Source organism: Sciurus carolinensis, chromosome 6, assembly GCF_902686445.1.
Source record: "Sciurus carolinensis chromosome 6, mSciCar1.2, whole genome shotgun sequence".
NCBI lineage: Eukaryota > Metazoa > Chordata > Mammalia > Rodentia > Sciuridae > Sciurus > Sciurus carolinensis.
Genome location: NC_062218.1, coordinates 54,027,513 through 54,037,629, shown reverse-complemented (window position 1 = coordinate 54,037,629; position 10,117 = coordinate 54,027,513). Strand labels below are relative to the sequence as shown.

Sequence of the window (10,117 nt, the reverse complement as noted above, 5' to 3'; positions counted from 1 at the left end):
TGTGTGCAACTTTTACCACAACAATTAGTTTTTCCATGTGAAATAAGTTAGGTTTAAGATGCCAAAGTTATTGTGAAAATGACATTGGGCAAGAGAAAATGCTGAAGAGAGTTTTTGGTTTTTGTCTGAAAGAGGAAAACATAAGAGTCTAGGGGAGAAAAACACCACAAAAACAGCTTTGGTGACCAGAGACAGTGATGCTGAGTGAGGGCCAGGCAACTAACCTCGGAAAGGAGGGTAGGATTTCATGTGGATGTTTATTGGCAATATTAGTCTTAAAATTTCCTTCTGTGTTGCTGCTACAGCTTTTGGTTTATCCTTCTGTCTTAAATTTTTTTATGTAACATAATAATTGTTTAATTTAACACAAAGTCCATTTGGAGAATAGCAAAGAAAGGTTCTGTGCAGAGCACATTCAAAGTTTATTTTTTGGGTCTGGGGTGTACCTCAGGGGCAGAGCACTTGCCTTGCATGCACAGGCCATGCATTTGATCCTAGCAGCACTGCTCCAATGACAACACAAACAAAACAAGTTTACTGAAAAAAAAAAAAAAAAAAAAAAAAAAAAAAATCCTGTCTTGGTTACTTTATTGAGTAGACTCCTACGGGAAAAATAAGTACTGTGAGTTCACAGTTCTGTTGCAGAACTGGAATTTAGGCCCACAGTAAACAGAGTTAAAGAGAGATAAAGGTTCACGTAAAAAAGAAAAAAAAAAAAATCACCAGATTAAACAGGCTATTGGAGGAGCCTCTTCCCCAAAGCCAAATTTAAGTACTTAGTGGCAATGAAGCAGCTGTCCTCAAACGCTCTGCCTGAACTGATTCCTCTTCTGCAGTTTCTTTATGGCCCCATCAGCATCAGCTCTCTTCCCCACCACACTCTAAATAGCCACTGTGACGTTTCTATCTGTCATCTGCAGGGAGGTGATCAGTAAAAGAGGCAACATCACTACCCCTTATTAGAAACATGAGAAGAAAAAAGATGCCTAGCTAGGCAGGAAGCACATGCCAGTAAACCCAGTTACTCAGGAGGCTGAGGCAGGAAGACTGCAAGTTTGAGTCCAGCCTGTGTGACTTAAGCAGATCTGTCTCATAATAAAAAATAAAAAGGGCTGAGGATGTAGCTTAGTTGTAGAGAGCCCCCGAGTTTAATCCCAGTCTGCGCATGCGCATACGCACACGCATACACATGCATACGCAGTCGGAACTTTATGTTCTAATTGGCAACTATGCCAAAATAGATGTACGCTGAAATGGAATTGAGACTCTAGTACAAGATACAAAAACTTGCAATAAACAGGGTGTGGGGGCATACACCTGTAATCTCAGCTGCTAAGGAGGATGAGGCAGGAGGATGGCGAGTTCAAAGCCAGCCTCAGCAATTTAGTCAGGCCATAAGTAACTCAGAGAGACCAACCTGCAATATACTTTAGATCAGTTCAGTCACAACTAAAATTTTTTTCTTTCTAACTGAATATTAGAATGGAAAACAAACCCAAATGGAAGAACATAACTTAAGTGAGGCAGAAGCTGGGAACCATGAGGCCTGGGATACAAAGATAAATGAATTACTGAGGCATGTATCCTTGGCCTTGAGGCATGCAGGCAAAGGCAAAGTCACACCTTACTGGAAGGCAGAGGATCAAAGTTGACTTAGAGCTCCAAGAAAATATTTACCAGAGGAATCTGGTGATTCATTTACCAGTTCAGAAATCCCAAGTACAAAATTTTGAGATATAAGAAGGATCAAATTATATCATGTATATAATTCAATTTAAAAATTCTTAGCCCTCTTACATTATATTATCTAGATAATAGTAAAAAATCAAATTACATTCATATGAAACTTTTATCAAAAGAAATCAAATCCATTTTTATGAAATTTTATAGTACAATTATTTTCAAGTGGGTCTTTTTTTAGGTCACAGTATTTATAATTCCATTTACATAAGTATAATTTTTAAAATTAAAAAACAAAAAGAAGTCAATAGAAATCTAATTTTTCATTTGCAAAACTCCCTTCAGTTTCCAGGCCAGGAACACATGGCGATGTTGACTTGTCCTCCAGACATGGACTGCTACCAAAGATCCGGTTTATGGAGCACACAGGCCTCGACTCATTAGGAACGCTTTTTGGTTTGGCTCACGTTTCAAGAAATTCTGGAGCATGTCCATGCCGTCCAGAGATCCCCCAGGTTTCAGGATTAGGTTTCTATATTTCATTCCAACCTAGTAAAATAAAACATCATGCCTAATAATTCATGGTCATAGCAATTTTCCAAATCTCTAGAGACAAAAGAGAAAGGGATAGGGGTGAAGAAAAAGGGGCTTCAGCTTTATTCAGTATTCATGGTCTCCTCTACCAATGCTACAGCTCTGTAGTATTTGCTCTTTTATTTAATTTGGTAGCTAAGAGATTTGAAGCTTCAACCTCAGACCTTCTACATTGTCCTCTTCTATTGTCTTATTTCCTTAGATATTCTCAGTAGTGAGCTAACACCATGGGCAAGAAGACAACAGAAAGTACCCAAAGCAATACATAACATGGTCTTATTTGTCACCCCACCTCAAATGAGATTTCAGAGGGTTAGCAGAGCATCAGGTGCGGTGGTCATGCTTGTAATCGCAGCAACTCTGGAGGCTGAGGCAGGAGTATTGCTAGTTCCAGGTCAGCCTCAGCAACTTGGTGAGACCTTGTTTCACAGTAAAAATAAAAAGAGCTGGGGATATAACTCAGTTGTTGAGGGTCCCTAGATTTAATTCCCAGTACTGTACAAAAAAAGGGAGGGGGAGTTAGCAAAGCAGGTGTTCCAGAAGGCTACAAATAGGGGTACCTGAAAACAGTAACACATCTATTGTTAGATGGCTCCAGTTTTTTTTTATGAGGAGCTCATAAAAGATCACAAATAAAACCCAAGCCTGTTCCTTAGACAATGAAGTGGGGAGAACAGCACATTGTCCACAGTAAGGTAATTCTGGGGGTCAGTGCTGGACATGAGGACCTTTGCAAAGTTTTCTTTGGGGATGGAATTTTAAAACATATTATAGTTCCTTTGCCTTTATTTATATGAACACATGAGCAGATAATGTGAAAGAAAACAGTTGTTACTCAGTATCAGCATTGTTCAGTATTTTCAGTTCCTGAAACTGTCATTTTAGGGAAGCAAGGCAAGACAATTCAATGAAACTTAATTCCAAGTACGCACAATAAATAGTTGAGAGTACCACTTCAGTTTATGACCATTCTTACATTTGATCAATAGGACTTTTTTTTTTTTTTTTGTACTGAGCATAACCCCAGTACTTTATATTTCTTGTTTTGAGACAGGGCCTGACTAAATTGCTGAGGCTGGCATTAAACTTGTGATTCTTTTACCTCCGTTTCCCAAATTGCTAGGATTACAGGCATGAGCCACCATATCTGGGTAGGACTAATCATTCTTTCTAGTATATGTTAAAAAATTAGGAAAGACTAAAATAATCAATATTTTGACTTGTAACACAATTCTGCTTGGTACAACCATCAGAGGTAAGTTTAGTTAAATTGTTAAGAAAAAATGAAACATAAATGAGATCTACCAGGTTAGATGTTAAACTATTTAATGCCTTCCAGAGTCATATAATCAAAACTTTTGGGGTTACCTTTTAGTTATGTATAGAAATTACTTGCAACTTACTATCATCCACAGGCTAACATCTAACTTCAGTCTGGACCTTAGTCAGGAATAGTCTAATAAAGTTTCCTTCTGATAAACTCTAGGATAGTACTGTCTAATAGAAGTATGAGATATATGTATATGACTTTAAATTTTCAACTAACTACATTTTAAAACCTTAAAAAGAAAAAATCAAGTCAGTTTTTAATAAAACATTGTATTCAAACCACTGTTAAGCTGAGCATGATGACCTGTGCCTATAGTCCCATCTACTTGGGAGGCAGAGGAAGAAAGATCACTTGAGGCTGTAAGTTCAAAACCAGCCTGGGCAACAAAGACTCTATCAGAACAAAAACAAAAACCAAACAAAAAACAAAAAAACCACCTAAAACCAAACAAAAAACAAACAACAAATCAAAAACAAATCCATAAAAAATTCACTGTATATACAATGTAATGTAAAAATACAAAAATTATTGGGAGTTTTGTTGTAGTTAAGTCCTCAAAATCCAGTATTTTTAACACTTACAGTACATTTCAATTCAGTTCTTCAGTTGCCTCATTTCAAGGGCTCAACAGCCACATAGCTACCATAATGGACAGGTCTAGGGCCTGGAGCATGAAGATTTTTAGGTCTTGTAAGTGTTCCAACATGATACAGAAAAGGCATGTAGCAATCTTGTCTCATTTACAATTCTGGATAGATTTTCTTAAAAAGAGAGGAGTTTATAAACAGTGATGTGGGACTGACTGAAAACTCTGGTGATGAGGATCTGGAGCTGGATTAATTCACTTTAGGAAAACAAAAACAAAAATGATGTGCCTTTCTTGCGTGGTCTGTAGGAGTATTTACTGTTTCAACAGCAATCCAGAATCCTTAGTGTGAGTGTGGCTATTCCTGGCAGACACTGTATTATTCTCAGCTGCAGCATATTGGAGCTCTGGAGTCCAACTGCACTTCACCTCCAGTCTTTTTTTATTCAGTGCTCAATGTGTCTAATTTGACTAGTGTTTTAAATAGGTGCTCTCTGGGAGGAGCAGTATAGAAAGAACAGAGAAAATGTGAGTTAATTTTATCTGCAGAATTTACAGAAATATTTTAAAGCTTTTATTAAGAAAATATATATATATATTAGTACTAGAGACAATATTAATGAACCCACATGTACCCATGACCCTGCTTCAATAATTAATATTTATCTGAAGAAATACATATATATATAATTCTTCATTCTCACTCTCTATATATTTATGCTTATTTATTTATATATATCTCTCTATATATTTTATATCTATCTATCGATCTATCTATGATGTTTGTTTATTTCTTGGTGGTGGTGGGGCAGGGCTGGGACTCTAACCCAGGGCCTCATGCACCCAGATGAACTCTCTACCCCTGAGTTATATCCCTGGTCCCCTCAAGATCCAGATGTTATATATCCTTAATTTATTAAAAAGAGACATTTCATTCTACATATACTATGGGAATAGTAATGAAAATCTAAAGAAAAGATTAAAAAAATCACCCAAAGTGCTAACAGCTCACAAAGTATTCTCATTCTATGTAGAAAACTGCAATTTTAAGTGGCAAAGGAAAGTGAGCACTTGAAGAGCTACATGGTTGTGCCAAGGCAGCTCGTGACTCCTCTGCATGGTGGAATCATTTCAGAGCAGGGCACTGTTTAGTCTCATAATATGTGGCTCAGTACAGCTTAAGTCTTCCTCTGCTTATGGCTCCAAACAAGTTGATTCAATTTCCTGAATTACAGAGCGATGGTCTTTTAATAGTTTCATTTCCTTTGCAATGAAGTTTTGAGAAGAGTTTAAGAGTCATTTTGGTAACAGGATCTTGCTTTTGTTAAGAAAAAAAAGTAGTTAAGTGAATTTGTGTCTTAGGAAGGTGCCAGGCTCCCTGGTTGAGAGAATGTGGTCTGGGAGACATCTGCCACAGGTAAAAGGAGTCTCTGCCCTCAGTTGGTTCAACTTTGTTCATCCAATAAAGAAACCGAACTTCAAGCAAAGTAGGATGAGAAACTCTAAAACACTAACGTTTTTCATGCCACAAACATCCTCTGGGAGGATCTGCACGTGGTGAGAACCCCTATTAGCTCTCCTATAAAGGAAAATCAGTGTCAGTTACCTCTGCAGCTTTTATTTTTATTATTTTAGGGGGAGAGGTGTGGACAAAACAACAGTGGTGATGGGGGGAGGGATCGGTTGAGGAGGGAGGTAGGTAAGAAAAGAAAATGTAAGAGAAAGCGAGTGTAAGAAAAGAAGATGCTAAGCAGTGGCACAGGGGAAGAAAACAGGGAAAGGAAGGGGAGAAGGGCAAGAAAGGAAGGGAGAGAAAGGGGAAAGAAAGACTGCAGTAAAAAAAGAAAAAGCCCTGCAGTTCTGAATCCTGGAAGGTTAGCACATATCTCTTGGCACCTGAGCAAGTCTTCTCTAACACTGATGATTTCTAAAGCAAAATCAGGAGCGCTGGAATCAGGCCCAAGTTTGCATCTTGGCTCCATCTCTCAGCTATGTGACCTTGGGCCTTAGGGTCTTATCTGTAAAATGGGAAAAGGCCTACCTCACTGTTTCCAGAGATTAGATGATTTCAGCACTTTGCCTACTCCCTATGTATGGACCTGGCATATAGTGGTATTTGATAAACCTTATCCTTCTTTCATTTCTTTTCTTCTCTCATTGCCCCAAAGTACAGTTACTCATCTACAGTTCAGGGAAATAAATGCATTCATGGTTTTACATTTCTTTAAAATTAGTTTCATCTCCTAATAAAGCTAGCAAAAAGCACAAGAGACTTCACTTCTACTATTAGCAAGAAATAGAATGCCTAATTCAACAGAAGTATTAAGGAGGAAAGACAAGGCACTCATTTTACCCAAGAAGATGGACCTTTTGAGGTAATACTTTAATAGCAATCATAATTATCCAAATGAAGGATGCTTATCATTTATTAGTAATGAAAACATAAAGGGGAAACAGCTTGGGTCTCCCGCTACCTCTGGCATCTCTGAGGCAGCGCATGCAAGCTCCCATGGCCTTTCAACCTGCCGACTCTGGGAAGTAGAGTCGGAATCATCTCTTCTGACACTGAGTAATACGCATGGGGGCAGAGAGCATCCTGCTGACAGGTGATGATGACCAAGCACCTAACAAGATCAGCAGCCTGCTTTAAAGTTGGACTTTGAAACCTTTCCTTCCACAGCTTGCAGTACACCCTTTGTTTTCCATAAGGGTGAGGAGACTGTGGGTGGAAAAAATTAAAAATTAAAATAAAAAAATAAAAAACTTTTGATGACAACAAAGAAGGGAGAGAACCAAAGACTAGTAGTCAGGAACATAGAAACAAAAATAGTAGGAATTGTCTGATTAGAAGAGGCCTTCTAAACAGAGTTCCTTAGGAGGACAAACTAATTTATGGTGGGGAGAGATCAGGAGGAAAAAGTAGGTTGGCTAGGATCGTGCATTAGGTGGGGAGGGCAGCGGAAGAGGTGGGGGTAACTACTAGGTAGGCTCAAAGAGGTCCACGTATATAAAACTAATAAATACTTTTGAAGAGAGAAGGGGAAACAAAGTTAAATAGTTCCTTTTACAAGGATCTTCTAATCTGAAGAGGAGGTAAAGAAGTACACAATTAATAAGCTAGATTATGCACAAAGAAGTGCTGAAAGCATGCAAAACAAAACAAAATAAAACAAAACAAAACCAGGTGGTTGAATTGCACACTGAGAAGGTCTGGCCTTGAAAATATTCAAGAAGAGGAGCCAGGTGTGGTGGTGCACACCTATAATTCCAGCAACTTGGGAGGCTGAGGCAGAGATCACAAGTTCAAGGCCAGGCACAGCAATTTAGTGAGTCCCTAAGCAACTAAGTGAGACTCTGTTTCAAAATAAAAAATAAAAAGGGTTTGGGATGTAGCTCAGTGGTTAAGTCCTCTGGGGTTAAGTCCCCAGTACTAAAAGAAAAGAAAAAAAAAAAAAAAAAAAATCAAGAAGAAACCAATCTCACCTCCTTCCATTTGTTCCTTAAGTCAGGCAAAACCCAAGGTTGTTAGAAAAGGGTGAGGTACAAGAAAAAAATGAGCTGTTGGGTGATAGATCAGGAGAACAGAAGCAGACATTGAGATTTGACAGCAGACTTTTAAGAACTTCCAGGAGAAAGTGCCATATTCTTTCTTGGTAACACATTATAGCAAGAAGTGGGCCTAGGGTTCTTTTTTTGAAAAGGACTGGCACATTAGCTTGATATTATACATTCTCTGCAGGCAATTTTTCTATGTTTAACTAAAGTTCTTCATGTTTCTGTGTATGTTGCATGTAAGACCTAGGTACTATTGCAGACTAAACTATAATAGTTAAACTGAACTCTCTTGACTTTCTTGATCTTTCTGAAGTGACACATGGTTGTACTTCCCTTCACCAATGGAAGGAACAAAGCTTAGCAATTTCCCTAAATGCAAAAGAGGAGGAAGATAATTCTGGCTCAACAATATAATTGCCTTTGAATCTACAATGTCTATTATACCTCTTAGGAAATTTTCCCACAATGAAGTTGCCTTATAAAAAGAAATGGCCCTAGTTAAAATGCACCCATTTTTTTCAACCCTATGATTAGCTGCTGAATTTTGAAATTATATTTGGTGACCTTAAAGATTCTTTACAGGGCTGGGTAGATCAGTGGTAGAGCTCTTGCATAGCATGTGTGAAGCACTAAGTTTGATTCTCAGCACCACATATAAATAAATAAAATAAAGGTCCAATGACAACTAAAAAAAGAAAAAAGAAAAAAAGAAAAAAAGATATCCTTACAGAGTGCCAAGTGCATGCTGGAAAAGTGTTAATCACAAGCAGTTCTTCCACAGTTATTTAAGAGAGCAGTTGAGGAGGCAAAAGTTATGTCTGATAATGAGACAACTTCTTCATCACTTTAGTAAACTAACCAGTTAAAATGTGATATCTATGAGCTGGGGACATAGCTCAGGTGGTAGAGTACTTGCCTAGTATGCCAAGGCCCTGGGTTCAATCCCCAGCACCACAAAAAAAAAAAAAAAAAAAAAGAAAAGAAAAAGAAAAAAAAGAAAAAGAAAGTGATATCTGGGCTTGGGATATAGCTCAGTTGGTAGAGTGCTTGCCTCACATGCACCCAGCACCATCCCCCTGAAAGTGATATCTACTTACAATGAAGAATTATGTAAAAAAAAAACACAGCTAGCTGGGGGCTGGGGTTGTGGCTCAATGGTAAAGCACTCACCTAGAACGCATGAGGCACTGGGTTCGATACTCAGCACCACATAAAAATAAAATAAAGGTATTGTGTCTATCTAAAACTAAAAAGTATATATTTAAAAAACAAAACAAAACACAGCAAGCTGGGCGTGGTGGCACATACCTGTAATCCCAGTGGCTCAGGAGGCTGAGGCAGGGTGAGTTCAAAGCCAGCCTCAGCAGCGGTGAAGTGCTAAGCAACTCAGTGAGACCCTGTCTTTAAATGAAATACAAAATAGGGCTGGGGATGTGGCTTAGTGGTTGAGTGCTCCTGAGTTCAATCCCAGGTACTTCAGGCTATGATAGATAAGTGGCCAGTTCTAATACTTGGATTCAGGCCTTCAAAGCAGAATGAACAACCATAGAATATTCTACAGCTACCATTTGGTATTCAGAATGCTGTGGGTTTATATTTAGCCTCCTATTAAGTGTGTTCTCAGTGATCAGCTTGATAGGATCAGAAACAGTTCTCAGAGCAGATCCTGGGCTTTATAGGACAGTAAGAGGTTACAAGAGCAGGCCTGCAGCTGGTTGCAGTGGTGCACACTTGTAATCCGAGTGATTTGGGAGTCTGAGGTAGATGGATCCCGAGTTCAAGGTCACCCTCAGCAAGTTAGTGAGACTGTCTTAGAAAAAAAAAAAAAAAAAGGACTAAAATGCTAAAATGCCTGGGTTCAATCCCCAGTACAAAACCCAAACAAAGTCCAAAGAAGCTGGATGCAGTGGTTCATGCCTGTAATCTCAGCAGCTCAGGAGGCGGAGGCAGGAAGATCTCAAGTTCAAAGCCAGCCTCAGCAAAAGTGAGGCACTAAGCAACTCAGTGAGACCCTGTCTCTAAATAAAATATAAAAAAGGGCTGGGGATGTGGCTCAGTGGTTAACTGCCCCTGAGTTCAATCCCTGGTACCCAAACAAACAAACAAAAAACAAAAGAGAAGGCCTGCAGATACACTTCTGTATTGTGTGACCAATGATGTCTACCAGTCCCAGCCTCTGAACAGCAGTGACTGACTCCAAAGGGTAGTAAGTCCTTGAGACAAGGAAGTCTGCTTGATATATTGTAATTGCTCTGATTCCTATGACTTCAGATTCAATTGAGGATTACTCTACACCATAAAAATTTCCTTTCTTTTTCTGGTATTGGAGATTAAACTCAGGGGTGCTCTATTACTGAACTATATCCCTAGCC

General features: G+C 38.7%; 1 protein-coding gene across 1 annotated transcript in view; it reads right to left on the bottom strand.

Moving 5' to 3' along the window:
- Positions 1-551: 551 nt before the first annotated feature.
- Nln (neurolysin) overlaps positions 552-10,117 on the bottom strand; it is a 104,070-nt gene continuing 94,504 nt past the window's right edge. Inside the window, exon 13 of the mRNA XM_047556584.1 lies at positions 552-2,229. Coding sequence (XP_047412540.1) covers positions 2,095-2,229 — 135 coding nt within the window. The 3' untranslated portion in view covers positions 552-2,094. The remainder of the gene's footprint in view (positions 2,230-10,117) is intronic.